Source organism: Emys orbicularis, chromosome 17, assembly GCF_028017835.1.
Source record: "Emys orbicularis isolate rEmyOrb1 chromosome 17, rEmyOrb1.hap1, whole genome shotgun sequence".
Lineage (NCBI taxonomy): Eukaryota > Metazoa > Chordata > Testudines > Emydidae > Emys > Emys orbicularis.
In genome coordinates, this window is record NC_088699.1 from 13001965 (window position 1) to 13027095 (window position 25131).

Genomic DNA, 25131 nt, shown 5'->3' on the forward strand with positions numbered 1-25131 from the left:
CTTGCTGATCCAACTCCTGTAAGGCCAGAGAGTGAGACAGCCTTCCTAGATTCCAAATGGTGGTGGTAAGGAGCAAGAATTTGCAGTGGAAATTCACCCCTGTACATGTGCCCAGCCCAACAACTATACTCCAATTAGAACAGGTCTTACGGGGCACATTCTCCTTGTGCTGACCCCTCTGCACAGGAGGTGAATTTCATCCTTACTGGCTGGTGCAAGGAAATATTCCCCGGTTGTTTTGTCATTGACCAAGGATGCTACTCTTCAATGCGGTTTGAATTCAGAGTGGGGATAGGTTTAATTTGGTCTCCGCAAGAGTCCTCCTTAGGGTGGCAGCCATTTACCCATCGTTTACAAGAGAGAAAACTTTAAAACCACGATTTTGCTAGATTCAGTCAGAATGATCTCATCTCAAAACAGAGACCTCTCCTGCAAATTCTGTTTGCTATTTTCTTCTCCTTTTGTGCTATTGAAGGAACTGGCATTACGATACCTTGGTGATATAGATTTTTTTTGTTTTTGTTTTTGAGAGAGAGAGAGATAAAAAGCACAGCTCATTGCTAATGTTTAAAAATACGTGGCCAGCTTTATAAAATATAAGTATACAACTTGATCACATTTTTATGTTCTCTATGAAACAAAATCGGTTGACATTCATATGATGAGAGGAAACTGAGGCAACAGTCTAAAGTCTCAAAGCATTGATTGTGTAGACATCTGAACATGTAAATCAACACTTAATAAGAACCTTCATAGGTGAGGTATCAGTTTTAAAGTGTCTCTTTTCAAAGTACCCAGCCAAGTGACACACAGCTGAACATCAAGTCTGAGCTGCCTCACAAGCAGCTTCCTGCTCAGAGTCACATTTATTTGTCAGCGTCCCAACCTCAATGGTTCTCTCTGTCAGCAGCCGTCTGGTGCCTGCATTGTTGATCTTGTCAGGTTGGTTTCCATCTTCGTCGGCTGAGCACAGATCCTCTTGACTCTCCGCCAGGCCCTCTTGGCTTTCCAAGTCACTCATCTGGCCCTCCCCGAACTCCAGAATGGTTGGCAAGTTGCCTTGCTTGGGACAGCGTTTCTTGAGGCTGACCAAAAAGGGCTGCGGCAAAGAAAAGATATCCACGTTGTTGCCCAGATCAATCCACGTCACACTGGAGAACTTCTTGGGGTCCTTCAGTGTTTCTGTCAGGTCCCGAAGGATTGCTTTGGTGAGTCTGTTGCCATTCAGGGAGAGAGTGGTGAGGTGAGGCAGGGCACTGAGGATGGGCAGAAGTTGAAGGAACATCTCATCAGTCAGCTCCGTGAAGCACAGCTCCACATTGTCAATGTGCTCTGAGCTGTGCTGGAGGTATGAGATGATACGGTCCAAGTCCTTCAGTGTCAGAGGGATGCCAGAGAGATCTACTGTGTTGTTCTGAGGCGTCCCCACCAGGATAGCTTTCAAGCTGCAGAGAGACAAAACGACAGACAAACGGTTAACATAGGCACTCATCATTTTGCTAATAAGCATCACTTCTTGTGTGCTGGCAGCTTTGTGAGAGACCGTGCAATGACTCATTCAAACAGGATACGTAACTGCCGGCACCCCTCTCTGTCAGGCCTGGATTTTTGAATCCGATTTTGTGTGCAGGCTTAAAAATGGATGGCAGCCAAAACCAATGTATTCAAAGATTGTTGCTGCCTCCTGTTTCAATTACAAGCCTAAGGAAGCTTTCTTCTGGGAGTCCCTTGCAGGGTCCTGGAGCTGAACGTTCAACTGCTTTTAAAAAGACAAAAATGCAAAAAGGCTGTGAAGCATTTGAGCAGAAAAACAGGAATTCTCGCTTGAGTGACAATTTTCACGCTTGGCACTTATCCGTACATTGCAGAGCACTTCATCAAAGGCAATAAGCTTTGCTCCGTTTTACAGGTGGGGAAACTGAGGCACAGAGCAAAGGCATGGTAGAGGCAGACCTAAAAGCTAGATGTCCTGACTCCAATTTAGTACTTCCAGTGGTTTACGAACAATAACTACTATTAAGCTTTTGACTTGGATGCTATGGTGATGAACGCTATAGAAAAGCCTTAGGTAGATAAATTAGTCTCCTGATGCTCCTGTGGATGCCGATAAGCATCGCTGCCAGATTGGAGTTATACAGATCAACGTTGCTTTTAAAGTGCTCCAAGGATCTAGCGGTAGCAGTAGCTGAGGCCTTAACACTAATGAATTAGGAGGCTGAGGGAGTTCTATCCGTGTTAATCACTTGAGAAATATTAGCTAAGTTGGCACATCTGCCACAATGATAGTGCCAAATCAGCCCACTGTGCATATGGCTCTGACTTTCATCACACTCTGAGCTAAAGAACAGTTTTGTCGAATTTACCATTGGCATTGCTGGTGTTGCCAGTTTCACATTTTCTCTTTTAATTACCTAGGGCCTCTGTTCATGACTTGCCGTGTAAATCGAGATGTAAACCCTTACCCTGGCATTTTTAGACTATGAACAATGACTCAAGGGGTCTACACTGTGTGGGGGGGGGGGAGAGGGGAAAGTGTTCTTAACTTGCAATATCTAATGTGTGTTAAAACTAGCAGTGAATATACAGCAGTTCTGTTGAACTCCGCTTGAGATAAAGCCTTCAGGAGAAGCTGGGATTGAACCTAAGCTGCTGTGTCCTTACTGTTGTTTGAACCCGAGTTAACTAATATATCTTTTATTGGCAGGTTAGACGTACCCTGAACACTGAAAGGCAGATTGGAACCCCCTTTGGTAGAAGAATTAGTAACTGCATCCACTCTAGTTCCATTTACTCTCTCAAAACCATGGGTTTAAATGAGCCCATCTCCGTTACCTTTACTTTCCTCGGCCCGGGATGTGATACTGAGGGCTGCAGAAGTTAGGGCCTTTCTACTCAAGGAGCCATTGGGGTAACTTGGTCTGCTGGTGATAAAGAATATAATGCTTTGATTCACTGGCAACACAAGCCAGCGTGCCCCCTTGCAATATGATGCATGTGCAGGGGAACGCTACACTAGATTTTCTTGGGTGATGTGTAAGAACCTATTAAACTCTTCTTCCTTTAAGAAAAAATGTACATCCTCCATAATATTTTATATAGTCTGTTCCTTACCTAAGTCTTTCAATGGGGACTGTGGCATTTAGATAGCTACTTGACCAATCAGTTGGTTGGAACTCCAATATCTCACTGAGCAGAAGGATACAAACTCCTACAGCCCTTGCTAAACTCCACTAAAACATTTCATCGTGACTTAGGTAAATAGTTTCTTTTGGGCAGCAATGCCTTTGGGGGTGCACTTCCAAAGTTATAACAGGAAGAATTCTAGATAGTCTTGATGCTATTTGTGCCTTTATGCCGTTGACTTTCTGGAAGTTCAGTCTTCCATGGGAACTCAGCTGTATCAACTCTACACTGAGAAGTGAAAGGGAACATTTAGTACTCGGTGATGCCTGTCGCAATACAGAGAACAGCAAGGACGATGTAGAAGGCTGCACCGAGTATTTCAGCCCTCTTGCAAGGAGAATTCATTGTCCTGAGTTCTCCTACCCTACCGTAGAACTAGGCAATCATCCTTGTGCATTGCTATCCTTCTGGCCAAGTGAAATGGAACAATTGCGAAGCTCAAGTATTTGTCTAACTAGCACACTCCCCTTCAAACCACTGAAGGGAACAGGCACTCCAGACTTAGGAGGGAGAGGGGTGGGTGGGTGGGTGGGTGTGTGTGTGTGTGTGCGCGCCATAAACACAATCTCCTGTCCACTAAAGGGCTGCCTGCTATAAACCAGCTGGTTTCATCTGTTCTCTCCTTGTCTGCACAATTCCTTACTTTAACGAGGAGCCAGAGCTGAGCAGTTTGGGACACCTCCGGAGACTGCTGAAAACCATGCGCTGCTTCACGCAGCGATTTGATTAGCAGCCCCCTCGACTCGACCTGACCTTTTCTCCTGGCTCCTAGCAGTGTGCACCATTGCAAGCAGCTTAATTAGGCCTAAGCCCAGACACGTAGCACTAATGAAGGTTCCTAAATGAGATCTGAAGGGGCAACACCGTGACATTTCAGTCCTCCTTTGCTGGTCTGTTTCTTGCTCTGGATGGATGCCCGGCCTCCCTGGACCACAAGGAGAGCAAGACTGGAAGCTGGAGCTTAGAGCCACGGACCACCTACAGGCAGTCAAGATGTCTGGCTTTCCGCAGCCTGTTATTTGCTGGGGTTATTTACCACCCATCGTGGACGTAGCACCACTCCAGCATAAAGCAGGGCCTTGCACCCCAGAGAGAGAGTGTTGAAAACTTTACAAGCCGTCCCACTGAAGTCAATAGCGAGTCATCCAGCGAGAGTAAGGAGTTAGCTCTCTGGTCGTTGGTGTACTCGGAATAGGGGTTAAATATTTCAATGCTTTGTGAATGACAAGGGCTTTTGGGAACCATGCTGTACATGAGTAGTATCTTTATAAAAATACACTCCTTCTTCAGTATACAGAAGTTACCTGCGGTCTCATTTTTAGTGAATTTGATGCACATGAAAGGTATCAAATGGACAGTTTTTTTCCTGTGTGGCACTTTTTTTTTTTTTTTTTTTTTAATTCTCTTATTTGTCCTTTTAACCACCCTCTGCTTGTCACCATTTCTAACGTAAATTTGCTGTTCTGAAAGCAATACTGTAAGACATCACTGGTTGTATACACTACAGCCATCAGTTATCGGTACAACCTACCTATGATGTGGGTTTCGAATCCAGAACCTACTGCTTTTAAAACGCCACACCTATCACTTGAGGCCAAGGCAAACGTTAGTTGGCTGCATTCAGTACCAGGACTTATCCTCTTTGGGCTGCAGCCATTGTGCTCACGTGCTTCAGAACATTGCCCTACTATAATGGTGTTTGTGTGTCTTCTGAGCTACTTTTTAAAGTGTGGCTTTTAATTGCTGTCACAAGGGTGCTGGATGGTTGAACCCTGTGGTCAGACCAAGGCCAAGCTTCCCTTATGCAGCTTTGCCTGTCAGCCTCATCACTGGTGTGAAGTGAATACCTCTAAGAGAGGACAGTTCAGTCTCCACGTCCCATCATAATTTTGGCTTCTCTGACTGTACCAGTTATGCTACTTTGTCAATTGGGACACCTGTTGAGATGGGAACTTGACTGAAACCATCCAACTTGCTTCACATATGCCACCCGAACAGTCACGAGAGGGTCCCTACTGACCCAAATCAGGATTCAAACTAGAACCCTAGAGGCGAAAGGTTCGGTATCTTCATCTGCTCCAGTGATAATGGGACCTGTCAATAGATGCATTTCTAGTCTCCTGCTCTAACTGCCCAGGTTTTAATACTGCTTCCTTCCCTGTCGTAGTATGTCAGGAAAACTTAGAGATCCTCTGAAGAAAGGTGCTGTGTATAGTGAATACAAAATATTATGCTGTCTTACAGAGACAGCCTGTGCTATATTTATTTTCAATAATTTAGGCTTACTGCTCTGGTCACATTTGCGACCTTGCGAGACCATCTGTCCCCTAGAGTTAGCACTTGCCATGATCGGCTCTGTGTTATGCCACACAGAAAGCAATTCTCACAAAGCTGATCTGTTTTGTTCGAGCCTGAGGGTTTGTCTATGATTTGATTTATCACGGTGGGTGATTACACTCTGTTCTAAGAACACTTATTGAAATGGACGATCGGCTTGAACAAGTCAGGCCAGAAACTTAATAGAGCGGGGGGTTTAGTAGAAGAAGCATCTGATTCAGTAGGTTGTAATTTTGATTCAAGGTATGAAGGCAGCTGATTCAATTGGTGATGCAGCTAAGTCAATGGTGGGTCTATATTTGTTTTAGCCGTATGTATGTTTGGAACAAACTGTCCAGCCCACTCCACAACCTGTTTATTCTGGCATGAGACTTATGGGCTCTCTGTCATACACGGCGTGCCTCAGTGGTCCACAGAATTACTTCCATGTTGTGGATGCTGTCACATTTCAGAGCAACGACACCTCTATTTCCCCCTCAGTGGTCCATCAAGGGCACCCCCTCTTTGGCTTCCAGCCGTTGCCCTTCTTGAGTAGAGACCCACCACGTGTCTCCTTTCTGACTGGGGTATTTCCAGGCACACTGTGCTCATCCTTCACTGTGTTAGTCTCAGCCCAGGCAGGGCTGCCCAAGGACACCTGCTGGCAGGCTCTCTCTTCAGAGACCACTAACAGTAATTGCTACAGATATAAGGTACCACACACACAGCACTTCCTGTGCAAACCTACTTTATTTTTATGGTAAATAGCACTACAGAGAAAACCTATTAAAACACAATAAAAAGAACCTACGCTCATGCTAAGCACTTACCAGAGTTAACCCCAACTCTAACATGGGCTCTGGCAGTTGTCAGTCTGTCACAGAGGCCCCAGGCAGTAATGAAGTTGTACTTCTCATGGCACTCTGATACCACAGCGATAAGTGCATTCTACATGGCTCCGTAGGAGTGCCCACAACATAGCACCACATACCACTCTACACACTGGGTAGTCAGAGGGGCAAGTCCAATTCATTTTGCAGTGCAAAAAAGGGAAGTTGAGCCTCGGACGTTTTGAAAAGGTACCTCTGAAATCCTGCAATACATTATTCACAGCCGCTCGCTCCTTTACCTGCCTAACTAGTAACTAAAATCTGACAGCCTCGCCATATTGTAGGTAAATAATCATTGATGTTTAGTTACCACCGTACTACCCTGGTAAGTTGTGATTTTCAACATGCCTATGAGAGTTTAGAGGCTGCTCCTTTGAAAATCCCATTCACAAGGAATAAGTGCTTTCAGGTCCCCGTGTCTAGCAGGCCACTACACTATCCCACACCTCAGGTAATTGAATTATCTGATTCTACTGTGGGGGGAGAGAGAGGGACAGGGACTCCTCCAAAGGTGCAGAAAAATATTCTCACTTCCAGGGTGTGTGTGATTTATCCATTGTTAGTGATGATTTCACATCACCAATGCCCCAGGCTGGACTCGAACTACCAGTTTGGAAGAGAGGGATGCTAAATCCCATTAATCCCTGAGCCATCTTTCTCACTAAACATGTAGAGCATAGATCTGTGGCAGGCTAACCATCTGGCTGGGAACACCCCCACACCCCCCACTAAGCTAGACCGGGTGTGTGTGGTGGGGGGGGGGGGGAAGGCAAACAGGAAAAGCAATGAGTTCCGCTTTAGACAAGAAACACCTGACAGACTGGTCAGAGAAGTCCGATCTAATAGGTCCCCCATTCCTTGGCAATGCTGGATTGTTCCCTATAGGTGGTTTAAGGGTGCTTTGTTTTCATTGTTCTTTTAAAATGTTTGTTACAAGGAAGAAGTAAAAATTGATAGGGGGAGAGATTAAAGCCAACTTCCATTCAGGGGCTTGGCTAAATACTGGAAGAGCTTAATATTTGTACTTACTTAAAACATCTGACTAATACAACTTCAAACATCTGAATGCCACAGCTGATCCTGGAAAGGAGCTGGTTGATGTCACGCAACTTCACCAGGTCAGCTGAGATTTCAGTAACAACTCTGCAAAGGAAATTATGCAGTGGAAACAAGCTGCTAGCCTCTTATTACCTGGCTGCATTAGATTAGTCATCTCCTGTAATACTGCTTGCTAGGGGAATACCTGACAGCACAGGAGAATTAAAACATTTTGTCTTTTGTGGCTCACCAGTCTCTTTATGGATCTGCGTGGGCCAATTCAACCTATCTGCTCTGAGTGTGTGTGTTCGTCTGTCAAACTGTGAACTAAACAGAATCTCACCCAAGCCTGGCTGTGAAATTTAAGACCTCCATAGGAAATCAAGCCTTCCCAGCAAATGCTTCACATGGACATCTAGACTATAGAGTGTGAGCTGCTACAATAGACTAATGCAATCAGTTAGTTAGTTGCACAAACTGATTTCTAAAGCTTTATTATTATCCACAAGTGATGGTTTGGTGGCCTATACTCAGGCTTTGAATATCCAACCTCCCTGGAATCGTGAGTTTGACTCTTAATTGGATCAACTTGGCCCTTGTGTAACTCCCTAACTCTGCTCCCACAGAAGTCAATGGGAGTTAAAACCTCCAAGGGGAGCAGTGGGGGCAAAAAACCTCACTGGCTTCAAGATTGTGCTTGAAAAGTTTATGGTGGGTATGATGTGATGTGATGAGATGGCCTACAATGGGCATGTGGCCGACCGGCGACTGCTAGCAGCAAATATCTCCAACGGCTGGTGACACTAGATGGGGAGAGCTCTGAGTTACTACAGAGAATTCTTTCCCAGGTGTCTGGCTGGTGGGTCTTGCCCACATGTTCAGGGCCTAACTGATTGCCATATTTGGGGTTGGGAAGGAATTTTCCCCCTGGGTCCCATTGGCAGAGACCTGGGAGTTTTCGCCTTCCTCTGCAATATGGGGCACGGGTCACTTGTAGGTTTAAACTAGCGTGAATGGTTGATTCTCTGTAACTTGAAGTCTTTAAACCATGATTTGAGGTCTTCAGTAACTCAGCCACAGGTTAGGGGTCTATTATAGGAATGGGTGGGTGAGGTTCTGTGGCCTGCAATGTGCAGGAGATCAGACTAGAAGATGATCATGATGGTCCCTTCTGACCTTCAAGTCTGTGTGTCTGAGTATGTCGCCATAAGAGGAAGACAGACTATTCACATCACCTGTTTCGAAAGGGGTGAGTGTGGTCTAGTAGCTAAAGCACGGTGCTGGGAGCCCTAGTATTCTTAACTCTGCCACTGACCTGCCATGCAACCTGACAAGTCACTAACCTCTCTGGGCTCCCATTTCCCATCTGTGAAATGGGACAGTACATTTCACCTACCTCCCCATGGGTGCTGAGAGTCGTCATTAAGGTCTGTGAAGTGTTTTGGGAGCCTTGGCTGAAAAGCACTATGCAAGTGCGACCTTTACTACTAACCTCCATGTTCAGTGTTGTAGCCATTGTTCATTCTATAGCTCTTCTGTTTATCATGGGTTCAGGTGACTATTTCGCAGTGTACTGGCTGATGGTTCGGCAGGACGCTGGTGGAGTAACTTCAGTTATTTTATATTGACAGCAATTATCCCCACACAAGGGCCAGCTGCTGACTCGGATCTTTTCTAGAGTCTCATTAGGTTAAAGGCGGCTTTGTGAGCACCATCTTCTTACCCATCGCAAGAGAACACTCACATTGTATTAAAGCAGTGCAACATTAGCAAACCAATGTAAAGTCGTACATCTAGGAATGAAAAACGTCAGCCACACTTAGGACTGGGGCCTCTATCCTAGGAAGCAGTGACTCTGAAAGGGACTTGGGGAATCCTCAGCTGAACATGAGCTCCAGGTGCGGCACTGTGCCTAGAAAGGCTAATGTGGTCACAAGTTGTATAAACAGGAATATGGAGTAGGGAGGTTCTGCATTTGCTACTGGGGTGACCGCTGCTGGAATACTGTGCCCAGTTCTGGTGTCTCCAGTTCATGATAAATTGGAGAGAGTTCAAAGAGCCATAAGAACTGTTAAAGAACATGCCTTCCAGTGATAGGCTCAAGGAGCTCCATGTATTTAGTTTAACAAAGAGGAGATTAAATGGTGACTTGATCAAAGTACCTACACAGGGAACCAACAGTTGATAATGGACTCTTCAATCTAGCAGACCAAAGGTACCCAGTGGTGTTCCACCTATTTAGGCAACGCATATACTGCATGCTCCAAAATTTACAAAAAATGTGGACTAACTGGCCACCTGTGGGCTGGTTCCAGGCCACAGGATGATCCCAAAAACGTAGAACAAAATGGCGCTTTTTGCACAGCGTCACCTCGGACACACTATACATGTGAGGTCATAGCACATGGAGGATGCCATTTGGTGGGCTGTCACTAAAAAAGGTGGGACCGCTTAACGCATGCAAATGTCGGATTGACGCGTCCATTGACAGAACAGAGCTAGTGACGCAAACTCTTCATCAAGCTGGAAAGTTTAGTGCAAAGTTTGTTCACTAGAAAGTTGTGGCATCACACCACTAGGTATAGCACAGTCCAATGGCTGGAAGTTGAAGCTAGACAAATTCAGATTGGGAAACAAGGCATGAGTTTTAGCAGTGGGGTAATTAATCATTGGAACAAGTTACCAGTGATTGTGGTGGATTCTCTATCACTGGCAATTTTTAAATCATGACGGGATGCGTTTCTAAAAGATCTGCTCTAGTTCAAACAGGAATTAGCTCAGAGCAGTCCTATGGTTTTGTGTTTTACAGGAAGTCCGACTAGATCAGTGGTTCCCAAACTGGGGTTCGTGAACCCCTGGGGGTTCATGAAATGTTACAGGGGGTTCTCGGGGAAAAATTCCCTAATGGCGGACAGAGCTGTCCCTAGGGACCCTGGCATGGGGCCAGCAGCCCGGAGCCCCTAATCTTCCAAGAGCTAAGCAGATCAAAGCAAGCAGATCTATCACACTGAGGAGATTTAAACTTCAAGGCTCCTTATAAGAAATGGAAAGGGAGGTGGATATTTTTTGCTTTTTTAAAATTAAATAGGCAGCTAATATTGTTTTTAAAATGATTATGAAGAACAAGTTTAAGCTTTGTTGTAACGTGCGTTGTTTGCCTGGACTGCTCAAGACCTGAATGCTTGTGTAGGAGGAACTCTTTGAGTTGGCTTCTTAAATATCTTCATGCTGTTTCACATCTGATACTCCTTGATGAAACATAGGTGCCTTGTCTTATAACAGGCTTATTCAAAGTGATACAAGCTACGAAAGTGAGATCTTGGAAGAGTGTTGCCGTTTTCATAATGTAATAAAAATACTGTAATGATAAATAATAATAAATAGTGTGTAATAAGCATGTCATAAAAACAAATTTTATATTTCCAAGATCACTGCTTTTATAATTTATACTCCGGTAAAGGAGAAAATCCCTGGAAATATTCATTTTTAGGAGGGGGTTCGCGAGACTTGACATTTTAGTGAAAGGGGTTCACAGGCTGTAAAAGTTTGGGAACCACTGGACTAGATGATCACAGTGGTCCCTTCTGACCTTATAAAATATTAAGTTATAGCACCTTACGTCTAGGTGTGTCCCAAAGCAAGTAACAGACGTATAAGTACCACTCATCCACTATTAAACGCAACAGCCATTTTCACCCTCAGTACCACGTAACAGGACTGTGGAGGAAATTGAATGCTCTACTGGGCACTCTATAGAGCCTTGCATCCAGTCTCATGGTAGTTCACAAATATTCATTAATAAATTAGTTTCCAAACTGGCCTATGCGTGATTGCCCAGGGCTCCTAAACAGATGTTGCCACCTCTCTATTCAGCTTCCTGTCCCCGGGTTAAGTCAGAGGAATAGGGAGAGTACAGTTACTATTCCTGTGCTAAAAGCATAAGGGAAGTTCCTTCCTGCACTGTCCCAGGAGCCCCCCCTCCTCCCCACAATGTTGTAATGACTGAACTCCCCATTGCTGAATCTACCGTAACCGCTGTCCTGCCTGCCCTCCCCTCCTCCCCACACACACACTTGATGCACAGGGCCAGGCCAAGGATTCAGGAGTGGGTAAGTATTTTGGATACACCCACAACTTAACTGATTCCTTTTACAAAATGTAGGAAAGAAGGAAATTTCAGGTCTTTCTCCACATTCAAGTTGTAGATGCTTGTGTTCGGTTTATACTGATTTACTAAAAGTATATTTATGAAAAATGAATGCAGCGATTCTTCTTTACATTTGTAACTTCCCTCAAAGCCAGAGCTGAAGGCCTCCTCTGGGCCCTCCCAGCACCCCTACAATGTGGGCAAGCGTCATCCCTATTTTACAGAGGGAGAAATGGAAGCACAGAAAAGGTGCCCAAACCTCAAATGTCAATTAACGGTGGGTGCCCAATTGGAGACATCTGTGGCTGCCTTTTCTTTTTTCACCTTACAGGCAGTGAGCAACTAGAGCATCTATAGATGCGTCAAGTTGACCTCCCCAAGATTATGCCCAAATTTCAAAAGCCACGTGATCTATGCCCAAAGTCCCACAAGCAGTCAGTGGCAGAGCTAGAAACGCAACTTGACTTCCCCCTGTCCTGTACCTTAATGACCATCCAAAGCGCAGGGTGAAATTGGTTAGCCAGAATTTAAACCTGGATTAAATACCTTGTATAGTCCCTGGAGATCAGGATCTTGTCCAAAAGCTGAGATGGCACCTGCACAGTAATCAGCGTCTACCCTGGGGCTTCAGATAAAGTTCTAACTCCAAGGAGAAAGTGCCACTCCTTGATCGGGAATCATCAATGCCACTTCCTGCAGCACCACAGATGACCGATTTACTTTGGAAGCCTGCCTCCCTCGACTCCATTGACCCAACCCTGCTTAGCTGAGGAGATGGCCTGGCTGAATGCTGCTGATATCCAAATCTAACTGTGAAATTCGGAGGCAGGCAGGCAGCCTAAGTAACTAGTCTCCTGCCCACTCCACCTACTCAATCCTGCTGGGTCAAGAAGTTCAGACAACTGCTTTCAAATGGCTCTGGGGCATTTATCACAAAGGCTTCCCCTTGCCTCTGAAGTTTCTCCCTAAGACATCCTGCAGCGCTTTCTGAATCTCTCTAGATTCAGAGCAGCATGTCTGTAGAATGAGGGGAAAAGATGAAACTCAGACTGTCTTTAAAGTCCATTTAAATATGTGGGGGTTTTTCACATGATTTGTGAAAGTGCGGTTAGGGGATGTGGGAGGAGAACAATTTAAATAAGGGGAAGCTGGGATGGGGAGAGGTGTTATAGCCTTCACACCAGACTCTCAATGCGTCAAGTTTCCTTTAAAACTGGAGGTAGCAACCACTTGGGTTGAATCTGACCAGTAATTCTGGGCTCTGGGAACGGGCTAAGAACTAAATTCAGATTTTCAAAGGGCTTGTCTTGCAGAGGAAGTGAGCCACACCTGACAGATGAGGAAGCATTGGGCTGCCTAGGGAGGAAGGTGGGGAGGAATTGATAGGAGGGGAAACATCATTTTGCAATAGCAGCTGTGAGTAGTATGGACAGCGAGAATGTTAGGGTAAGACACAGCACTTCTATGAGGCACCATTCAATAGTCACTGAGAGCAAACGGGAGGTTAAAGGCCTGTCTGCTCTACACACATAACCAAGTTTAAACTTGTTTTTCCCTTCCCTTGCGCGGGCCGAGTGACGTACTGGCCGCTGCTTCCAGCAGCTCCCGTTGGCCTGGAGCAGCGAACCGCGGCCACTGGGAGCCACGATCGGGCGAACCTGCAGACACGGCAGGTACACAAACCGGCCCGGCCCGCCAGTGGCTTTCCCCTGCACAAGCCACAGAACAAGTTTGGGAACCACTGTACTAGACTAACTGATGTAGTTACCACTGGGTAAAGTGAGGCACAGAGAAGTCATTAACAACAACCTCGGTCTCGACTCAAATGTAGTACCAAAGAAATGAGGTGGGCGTGTAGCCAGCATTATGGCTCCTGCCAACACAAGGACCCTAACAAAAAAGGTTCCACTTGACTGTAAACTCAAGATTACTCTGCAGGTGACTGGAGTGAATTCTGCATCCCTTTCATGTTAAAGCAGTCCAATGGAAAAACCAGCAATGGATTAGCTAGCTAAATAAAGGAGTCTTCTTATATACCATTCCCCTCTCCCTGCTTCACTTCACATGGCTTCTGCATCTTACAGCAGCCCCAGCCTAATAGAGACGGGGATTGGGTTCTGCCCATTGTAGACATTGCACCAGATGCAGAGCTCAACAAGTTTGGATGCAGGGGATTAGCTGGGCCTAGCTAGCGGCTGTAAACCGAATCTGCAGCACGTTGCACGGCTCTACACTTGCATAATCTTTGAATGCACACTGGGATTTCTGGGTTAAGAAACAGCATCTTTCTGTAGCCTCCCCTTGGTAATCCAGCCGAAAGACCAGCACAGCAGGAGAGAGGAGTTTCATACAGCAGGTTGCGTAAGCCCTTGTACTTGTTTTTCAGGCATACTAGCAGCAGGAGAACTGTGCTCTGAATAGAAGAAACTTACATAATGTAATGTCTGATGTAACAGCCTCGTCAATAGCTCTGCTTTTGCTAGGTGTTTTTACCATGCGCTAAAGAGGCTTGTGCTTCACTAGTAAACAGACTTTCAGCCCTTAAAGGTTCAAACATACAATTCAGGCCCATTCTCCCATAATAGACAAATAGGGTTTGAAGCATTTTACAAATTTTAGATCTTTTAAGTGGACAACTTCTTATATGCACCGGCCCAGGATCAAAGGTCACTGCAGGAGGTTGGGTCAATGGGATCAGACTAAAAGAGGCTGATGTTTAAATTATTTTTGGACTAATAAGTTCGGTTTCCATGGATAAGATTATTCCTGGGTGCAGTTTAGCAGTGGGCTTAGGTCAAGAATGCAGTAAGCACCATTTAACATCTGAGCCACAAGAGCAAAGTGTGCATGGGATACACTGCTGAAATGAGAAGGTGCTTGTTAAAGCATAGATGAAAGGTATTAATGCCCATACCCCCATCTGCCTACTGCTAACAGGTCAGGTGGAATGCAGCTATCTTCTCTAAGCAACCTACACTTGAATCCTTTGCTTTGAAGTGAGATGTTCTCAGACTTTTCAGCATCTGCGTTTGGGAGACCACCTGGGTAACAGGAGCCAGAGCCTTTCACCTTTGAGCTGTCAGTGCAAATGCAGCACAGGCTGGCAGTTGCTGAAAGTCATTACTGTTGGGCATCTGTGGACTTGCTGAAGCAAGCTGGCACTTGCCATCCAGTTCCTAATGAACAGGCATCCACGTCACTATCGCTACCAAGGTACCTGGAAGCCTCCCCTTTGGCAGTCTCAGCGGGGACTGCAGGAGAATGGGTTGGGGGGGTCCCTCTAGGTCAGGTTGGTGGGGCAGCCTTGCACTCGCATTGTCTTTGCTGTACCCATTCTATAGAGAAGTAGATTTCATTCTCAGGGACATTGATCTTTCACTAGCATTAAATCTGTGGGCATAAAAAAAATTAATGGAGATATCCTATCTCCTAGAACTGGAAGGGACCTTGAAGGTCATTGAGTCCAGCCCCCTGCCTTCACTAGCAGGACCAAGTACTGATTTTGCCCCAGATCCCTAAGCGGCCCCCTCAAGGATTGAACTCACAACCCTGGGTTTAGCAGGCCAATGCTCAAACCACTGAGCTATCCCACTAAAAATAAGTGTGTGTGTCTATGTATGTAACAAACTAATTAGAAACACATGTGAACTAGGACATTTTAGATACAGATCCAAATTCTCCCCAAGTTAGGTGAGGGGTTGGATCCAAGGCTCCTTTTCTGTGCCAGTAGAAAGATGGGTTTTGAGCCCAAATTCAAATCTGAATTTAAGGGTATGTCTACACAGCAATTAGACACCTGTGCCTGGCCTGTGCCAGCCGACTGGGGCTTAGGCTAGAGCCTGGGCGCCAGGACCCTGGGAAGTCCCAGAGCTCAGGCTCCAGCCCGAGCCTGGAAGTCTACACAGCAATGAAACAGCCCCACAAGCCTGGGCCAGCCATGCGTTATTCTTTGCTGTGTAGACATACCTTAAGCTGCTTGAGCCCAGAAGGGTTTAGAGCCATGGTTCCAGTTTGGATGCCATCTCTAACAGTGTTTTAGAACATACCATGTTCCTTGGCTCACTACTTAAAACAAAATTGAAAAAGACCTTAAAGCCTTTGAAATCTTTCTTGATATTCTGGTTAAAGTAACTTCAAAGGGGATCTGAGTGTAGCAGTCCCTGAGTGAAAAGGTCGAGCTAGCGGAGGAGAACTGGAGTGATGTGTTGTTGTGTTTTGTTTTTAAATATATCAATAGTTTTCTAATCTTCTTTTCTATTAGATCTTCATGGAGATTTTTTAGCACTTACTTTGCGTGATCAATCTCTTGCTATTACTAAATGACTGTGTGTTTAAGCTTCAGTAAGTACATTTGAATAATGTACTGGTGGTTAGAGATTTTAATGAGACTCCATGTATATTAATGTGACTTTGGGACCCCTCACACTGCAATAGTGTCCCTTGCACAGTGACTGTTCATGGTTTTACAGTTTAGCGGATACCTCAGACAAACACCTCCACAAAACTCAAAAGGTAATAACAAAATGTTTTTTAAGTACATCAGAAGCAGGAAGCCTGCTAAACAACCAGTGGGGCCCCTGGACCATCGAGATACAAAAAGAGCACTTAAAGACAATAAAGTCATTGCAGAGAAACTAAATGAATTCTTTGCTTCAGTCTTCACGGCTGAGGATGTTTGGGAGATTCCCAAATCTGAGGAATTGTCACAGACTGAAGTGTCACTAGAGGAGGTTTTGGAATTAACTGATAAACTTAACAGTAACAAGTTACCAGGACCAGATGGCATTCACCCAAGAGTTCTGAAAGAACTCAAATATGAAATTGCGGAACTATTAACTATGGTTTGTAACCTGTCCTTTAAATCAGCTTCTGTACCCAATGACTGGAAGATAGCTAATGTAATGCCAATATTTAAAAAAGGCTCTAGAGGTGATCCCAGCAATTACAGACCGGTAAGTCTAACGTCAGTACCGGGCAAATTAGTTGAAACAATAGTAAAGAATAAAATTGTCAGATATGTAGAAGAAGATAAATTGTTGGGCAAAAGTCAACATGGTTTCTGTAAAGGGAAATCATGTCCTATTAAAGTTCTTTGAAGGGGTCAACAAACATGTGGACAAGGGGGATCCAGAAAGCCTTTGACAAGGTCCCTCACCAAAGGCTCTTACGTAAATTAAGTTGTCATGGCATAAGAGGGAAGATCCTTTCATGGACTGAGAGCTGGTTAAAAGACAGGGAACAAAGGGTAGGAATAAATGGTAAATTTTCAGAATGGAGAGGGGTAACTAGTGGTGTTCCCCAAGGGTCAGTCCTAGGACCAATCCTATTCAACTTATTCATAAATGATCTGGAGAAAGGGGTAAAAAGTGAGGTGGCAAAGTTTGCAGATGATACTAAACTGCTCAAGATAGTTAAGACCAAAGCAGACTGTGAAGAACTTCAAAAAGATCTCACAAAACTAAATGATTGGGCAACAAAATGGCAACTGAAATTTAATGTGGATAAATGTAAAGTAATGCACATTGGAAAAAATAACCCCAACTATACATACAATGTGATGGGGGCTAATTTAGCTACAACTAATCAGGAGAGAGATCTTGGAGTCATCATGGATAGTTCTCTGAAGACGTGCAGTGGCAGTCAAAAAAAGCAAACAGGATGTTAGGAATCATTCAAAAAAGGATAGAGAATAAGACGGAGAATATCTTATTGTCCTTCTATAAATCCATGGTACGCCCACATCTTGAATACTGCGTACAGATGTGGTCTCCTCATCTCAAAAAATATACTGGCATTAGAAAAGGTTCAGAGAAGGGCAACTAAAATGATTAGGGGTTTGGAATGGGTCCCATATGAGGAGAGATTAAAGAGGCTAGGACTTTTCAGCTTGGAAAAGAGGAGACTAAGAGGGGATATGATAGAGGTATATAAAATCATGAGTGGTGTGGAGAAAGTGAATAAGGAAAAGTTATTTACTTGTTCCCATAATATAAGAACTAGGGGCCACCAAATGAAATTAATGGGCAGCAGGTTTAAAACAAATAAAAGGAAGTTCTTCACACAGCGCACAGTCAACCTGTGGAACTCCTTGCCTGAGGAGGTTGTGAAGGCTAGGACTATAACAGGGTTTAAAAGAGAACTAGATAAATTCATGGAGGTTAAGTCCAGTAATGGCTATTAGCCAGGATGGGTAAGGAATGGTGTCCCTAGCCTCTGTTTGTCAGAGGGTGGAGATGGATGGCAGGAGAGAGAGATCACTTGATCATTACCTGTTAGGTTCACTCTCTCTGGGGCACCTGGCATTGGCCACTGTTGGTAGACAGGATACTGGGCTGGATGGACCTTTGGTCTGACCCAGTATGGCCGTTCTTATGTTCACAGTCATTTAACAAGTGTCACACTCTAATCAAATTTAACTCGTACATGGGCAGAAAGACAGATGTGAATTTGATGGGGCACTTGCTACTATTAATTATTCAGCAAGGCTTGGGAATTAAACTGTTAAAGTGGAGAGAACTCAGTAGGCTGCTGTTGACAAACCAGTGCGCTCTCATAAATGATAATCACCTGCGATGTTAGGAAAAGCTTTCTAACTGTAAGGGTAGTTTAGGTAAGCACTGGAACAGGTTACCTAGGGAGGTTGTGGAATCCCGGTCATTGGAGGTTTTTAAGAACGGGTTAGACAAACAGCTGGCAGGGATGATCTAAGTGTACTTAATCCTGCCTCAGTATGGGGCAGATGTGACCTCGAGGTCCCCTCCAGCCCTACATCTCTGTGATTGCCTGTTTTTCCTGTGGAAGGGAGGAGGTTACTAGTTAACTGTGTGTCTATAGGATGTTGGAAAATTCCAATGGAAGCCACCTCTCCCGCACCAACTGTCCCACACGAGTGGTTTTCAACTTTTTTTCATGTGCGGACCCCTAACCAATTTTGAATGGAGATGCAGACCTCTTTGGAAATCTTAGACCTAGTCTGCGCCTCCCCTATTTCCCCCCCACCCCACCCCCCGCCAGGGGTCTGCAGACCACAGGTTGAAAGCCAAGGTCCTACAGTTCTGTGAAATAGCACTTCGGACAGTTGCGGTCAACAGCCTGTTCAGTGATTTATTGTAACGAGGCCAGACCATGGTTGTAGGTAATCTTACAGAACTGTGCACTCTTGGTCTAGCAGTCTCTATACAGGGTCACCTTGTATTTGATACAGCGCATTCCTGTGCTTTTCTACTTGGTGAGCACATCAGGCGCACTGTGGATGAGGGACTTTACCTGCACCCCCATTTGTAAAGATTGCTAAAATGAGCCAACGGAGGTTAACTCCTATTTTATCCAAAATGGCTCAGTCTACGGCATGAAGCTAGACTATTAGCTTCTCTGCAGGTAAGCTCCTGCGGAGCGTCTAAATTCTGCAGGGCCTAACTTCCTATTTCCATAACCCTCTAATTTTACAGTGGTTTCTAGTGTCCTCTCCAAGACCTTTGTAAAATCTGAACTGTCCTGTAATACCTACCTCAGAGAGGGTGCTCTCTTCAGCGGCAGCTTTCATCCAAGACATTCTTATTGCTTTACAGGTGTTACAAAGTAGCAGGATAGAGCACTTTAGGAGCAGAGAAAATTGTTGAGGTATGATGGACAACAGAAGGACTCTCCTTAGGAAATACCATGTCCACGGGGGAAAACAAAGCCAGGCAGATGGTATTGAAGCACAAAAGTGGATTTAAACAAGGATTTAAAGTGGGAGACGGAGAGCGTTCGGAGAGCAGAATATGGGAGCCTGTGCCAACTGTAGAGCGGGAGTGTTCAACCCGATGCGATGCTTAAAGTGGGACAAGGAAACTATGGGCCCAGTTTCGTGAAGTCCTAGACACCTTCAACTCCAGTTGATTTCGTCGGGAGTTCAGAGACTTGCAGAGGCCTGACGGGGACAGTTAACAGGAAGGATTGGGAGGAAGTGAGAGGTAAGTAGAGTGAGCTCAGGTAAGGCCTTGAAGGGGGAACGGCCTGTGACTTTGACTCTGACCTAGCAAAAGGCGGGACATGGGGTGGCAGAGGGTAACCTCATGGCATCCTCTTAGCAGCAGTATAGACTCTGCTTGAGGCAGTCACCTCGGACCAGTCATTTTTACTTCGAGAGCAGGTATGGTTTCTGCAAAGAAAATATCAAAGGAGAGAGAAGAGAAACTGCCCTGCTCTCTTCCCTGGAGGATTTTCCTCCTCCCTTGAGGGCAGCAGTGATTTATATTTTAGGAATAGTTTTTTTGCCCTTGAGAATGTGATTTCTATATAATACAATCTCCCAAATCACAGGGGCAGACTAATCCAAGTTCTTGTGTTATTGGATATCTCCGTGTGCTGCAGGCTCCTTCTCTCAGAACCTGCCCATCTGGAAAAGTCCTGTAGAATGTAATGAAACGTGTGTGTGTGTGTGTGTGTGTGTGTGTGTGTGTGTGTGTGTGTGTGTGTGTGTGTGTCCGACCATCCAGGAGAACTGACTATAGAACTATATTTCTGCTATAGAATTTTATAGGATGTTCCTAAAAATCTACAGGACTATTTTATTACACAAAGTCTATAATATTTAGCAGAGAATGTCTGTAGTCTCCTCTTGGTTCCATCATTATTAAATTCTAGAGGCCTCTTCCACAGGGGTAGACAGACCTCTGCCAAGTGCAGAAGGGCGGCAGTGGCCCCATGATTTGAAATACACATTCACAAGGTGCAGCTATAGGATTGCGCGTAAATGTAAAACCCTTGTTAATTTCTTCTGCACTGCTGGTGTTTGAGGCTGCACAGTGTGAAACAGAAGGGTGATTTTGACAGAATCCACCAAAGAACATTTTGTGATCTGCTTAAGTGCCATAAAAATATTGGTATCTAAGCTCCAAGGAAACTGAACAAGGAAGTCCCTTTTGGTTTTAATTCAGGGCATTTCTCTGCAGCACAGCATAGAGAGGTTGATGATGTCAGATTCTTTAAACTAACATTGCGCTATTGAACCTTTTTTTGGAGGGTAGCTGAACAGCTGATGCAATGAAGGGGAGGCAGATCTTTCTTGTTAGTGGCATCCCATAAAGCCCCTGACAGAACTGCACAAGCTCACGAGTTACCAACACAGGAGAGGCTTCCCTGCTTGAGGGATTTAGCACTTTTAATTTTGGTCCCAAATACTTATAACAGCAAGTTGTTTCAACAGCCTAATAGAAGCTTATTGTACAAATGGTGGTGTTTTTAGGAGGGCATCCAAAAGCAAGGGTTGGATTCTTGCACTGGTCTTTTAGGGAGGAAAGTGGGTATTTACTGACCAAAATGCCCGTCTGGGAATCCACTGGAAGGTGAAGGTACCAGCATTAACACTGGGCATTGAGAACGACCTAGAAACCAATGAACGCAAAAAAAGAATTGGCACTCGGACATTTACTGTCCTTAGCAGCAGGAGCCTCTTCTCAGATCACCTCTGCAAGGTCTTCACTCCTGAGCCAAATGAGGGAAGTCACATGCTGCTATACTAGAATTGATACTCTGGAAGTGGGAAGAGGATTATAAACATTTACAACAAGTGTATTTACTGTTGTTTTAAGAGTAACCACAAACACAGTTCAACTCAACAGCCTAGAGCAGGGGTAGGCAACCTATGGCACACATGCCGAAGGCGGCACGCGAGCTGATTTTCAGTGGCACTCACACTGCCCGGGTCCTGACCACTGGTCCAGGGGGCTCTGCATTTTAAATTAATTTTAAATGAAGCTTCTTAAACATTTTAAAAACCTTATTTACTTTACATACAACAATAGTTTAGTTACATATTATAGACTTAGAGAAAGAGACATTCTAAAAACATTAAAATGTATTACTGGCACTCAAAACCTTAAATTAGAGTGAATAAATGAAGACTCAGCACACCACTTCTGAAAGGTTGCCGACCCCTGGCCTAGAGGAAGGAATCAGGCCAAAACTTACCTCTATTGTTTCCTCCTCTGAGTTAAATAGCAGTATGTAAAAATAAGGAACAGTAGAGCAAAGGTGAGTAGGCTGTTCCCATATTCTCCCTCCTAAGACATGAACTAAGGGACACCCAATGATATTGAAAGACAACACAAGATGTTTTTTTACACAAGCTTCAATTAACCAGACAATCACAAGATATAGTTGGGGCCATGAGCTCTGGGAGAACCAAAAAAGGATGGAGCATTTCTGTGGCTGATGAGATCAACAGTGATATTAGCATAAAAAAAGGCTGGACTTATGCCCTAAAAGCTGAGGATTTATATCCCTTCTATCTGCTTAGGGCTAGGGAGAAACCTCATTGTTGTTTTACAATATGCAAGAAACCCTGTATTGGACAGGCTCCTAGATGAGAGAGTCTCCTGGTCTGACTCCATGTGGCAGTTCCTAGGTACTGAGTTTGTCAAGCAGTACTGCTTCCTTCCTCACTGTGTGATTGAGACACGCACCTTGGTATAAAGGGTTTCTCCCAGGCGTAGGGGGATATTTTTTGCAGCTGCTTCTTGTTCAAAGTGCTGGCAGCAGAGAGAGTCCGCCCCTGCCACAAGCATGTTTGTAGTTCAAGGCAACAGGGAAGGGGCTGTATTTTCCTTTGTAGGTTCAAAACTTGATTTTTCAAGGGGCTCAAATTTTGCTTGGTGATAAATCTGGTACAATTAAGAAAAAGCCACCACATTCTGGATGTTTAAATCCAGACATCACTTAGGAATCCAATAGAAATGGTCCTGAGCCAGAACTGCAGCTCACCCCTGAACTCTGGGGACATTTGGTTCTAGAGTAAAACATTTCAACTTGCACTCATTGCTACTGCTGAAAACTTAAAAAAGCTTTATTCTGTGCTCTGGAATTTGTATTCCATTGTGAGTATTCAAAGGGCTGGTTTAGCTCCTTGTTTACTGCCACCGAATGCTTTAGGGGATTATTAACCAGTGTACATTTAAGCCTTTGTAAAAACCAAGTCTTTAGATATGAACAGCCTGGAAAGATCTCTCCCCTTTCTTCAGAGAGCCTTTGGCAAAGATGGGGTTTAGATACATACCTATAAGTGCTTTGAGCTTCCCAATACACACACATTCCTAAGGTTTTACTGGTAAAAGGGAATATACCCGTGGGGATTAATTATTTTTGGTCTCCTCGTGTTCCAAGCACCTTTGCAATTCTGCTAAGGTTTGTAGTTTCCACTTTATGGAGTCTAGAAATGCTCCCCCCATTGTTAACCCACTTTACTGTCTAAATCAGAGGAAGACAGAGCCAGCCGTCTTCACAGGAGGCATCTCAGTGAGAAAGTGGCTCCTAGAAAGAGTGTGGTGTAATAGTTAGTGTATGTACAGAAGGACTGAGGTTGGGGGAGGGGAGGGGAGGGTCGTTTCTGTGCAGTCAGTTGTGCCCTGCACTTGGAGACTGTTAGCAAGCACATCCATCCTCCTCTTGATTTGTCTGCAGGTCATGGATGCTGGCAGTCAACTAAGAATCTCCTCATGTGCCAACCTGGTATAGAGGATGGAACCAGCCATTTCCTTGCTGCCAGCCAAGAAGAGGCATGCACCCAGGTCTCCTCTCCAGAGGCCATGTTCAGGTTTGCGACCTGCAAGTTCAGCAAAACCTAAAACCAAATTTCTTTGGCATCATCCACCCTTACTCAAGTCCATATTGTCAGGGAAAGAAACGGCAATAGGAGTCTCTCCCCAAGAACCTAGTATTCACAGTCGGCATCCTTAAAGCTTCCCTCTCTTCAAAGAGTGCTCAGATCCCTAAGAATCATCTTCAACACAAGATGCTACCAGCCTACATACCTCAAGGATCCATGTACCTGCCATACTTTCAATGTTTTGTCTCCTTTTCTTCCAATTCCAGATAATCATGGACTGGATGAATGAAAGTGACACATTGTTAGTATCTGTCATAACCTGGCTTTCAAATTCTAATTCACATGCTATAATTATCAATAACAAGGCAGTGTTCAACAAATATTTCTGTTCTGTACTTGGGGAAAAACAGATGATATAGTTTCATCAGATGATGATGATAATATTCTTTCCATTCCACAGACATTTTAAAATCAGCAGGTCCAGATAACTTGCATCCAAAAGAGCTGGATGAGGAACTGACTGGACCATTAATGTTGATTTTTAATGCATCTTGGAGCACCAGGGAAGGTCCTGGATTCCAACATAATGGAGCAGCTGATACGGGACTCCAATTAAGAAAGAGTTAAAGGAGGGTAGTGTAATTATTTCAAATCAACATGGATTTGTGGAAAATAGATCCTGTCAAGCTAATGTCATTTAAAAAAAAAGAGATTACAAGTTTAGTTATTAAAGGTAAAAGTGTTGACATAATAGACTTCTGTAAGGCTTTTGACTTGGTACCCCATAACTGTTTGATTAAAAAAATGAGAACTATATAAAGTGAACATGGCACACATTAAATGGATTAAAAACTAGTTAACCGATAGGTCTCAATATGTAATTGTAAATGGGGAATGGTCGGTGAGTGGGTGTATTTCCAGTTGGGTTCAGCAGGGATCAGGTCACAGCCCTACAGTTGATAAAAAGTATTATATATGACCTGGAAGAAAAACAAACTCATCACTGATAAAGTTTTGCAGATGATGCAAAAACTGGGGAGGGATAAAAAATGAAGAGCACAGGTCATGGATTCAGAGTGATTTGGATCACTTGGTAAAGTGGGCGCAAGCAAACGATGCACATTAAGAATGGCTGAATGTCGGCCACACTTACAGAATGGGGGACTCTGTCCTGGGAGGCAGCGACTCTGGAAAAGATTTGGGGGTTGTGGTGGATACCCAGCTGAACAGGTGCCCCCAGTGTAACGCTGTGGCCAAAAGAGCTAAGGCAATGCTAGGCTGCATAAACGGGAATCTCGAGTAGGAGGAGAGAGGTTATTTTACCTCTGTGTTTGGGACAGAGGCGACCGCTGCTGTGTCCCGTATTCCACAATTCAAGAAGGATGTTGATAAATTGGAGGAGAGGGTTCAGTGAAGAGCCACAAGAATGATTAGAGGATAAGAAAACCTGCCTTATAGTGCTTACTCTAGAAGTATGTAGATGTGGACAAATATTTAAATAATGGGTTCGTCAGGCTAGCAGAGAGAGTTATAACATGACCCAATGGCTGGAAGTAGAAGCTAGACAAATGCAGACTGGAGAGAAAGTATACATTTGTGAGGGTAATTAATTGTTGGAACAATTTACCAAGGGTTGTGTGAATTCTCCATCACTGACCATTTTTAAATCAAAGTTAGATGTTTTTATTTTGGAAAAGATCTCTGGGCTGTGTTATACAGGAGGTCAGACTAAATGATCCCAATGGTCCCTTCTGGCTTTGGAATCTATGCTAACAGTCCTTTTGGTTGCGGGAAGGCAAATTAAAGCATATTCTCCCTACCCGTCCCCTGTAAATACACCTCTATTGGCGTGAATGTCTTTGGTCTTTCAATTACTATGCATTTTTCACATTTTAAAGAAAATGGAACTGCTGCAGGACCTGCAGATGCTAATCAAGTAATTGCAAGAGCCCATGAAACCGAAAGAATGA

At 44.4% G+C, this 25131-nt stretch overlaps 1 protein-coding gene across 1 annotated transcript in view; it reads right to left on the reverse strand.

Moving 5' to 3' along the window:
• Positions 1 to 820: 820 nt before the first annotated feature.
• LRRC75A (leucine rich repeat containing 75A) overlaps positions 821 to 25131 on the reverse strand; it is a 188426-nt gene continuing 164115 nt past the window's right edge. The window contains exon 4 of the mRNA XM_065418472.1: positions 821 to 1445. Within this exon, the coding sequence (XP_065274544.1) occupies positions 821 to 1445 (625 nt within the window). The remainder of the gene's footprint in view (positions 1446 to 25131) is intronic.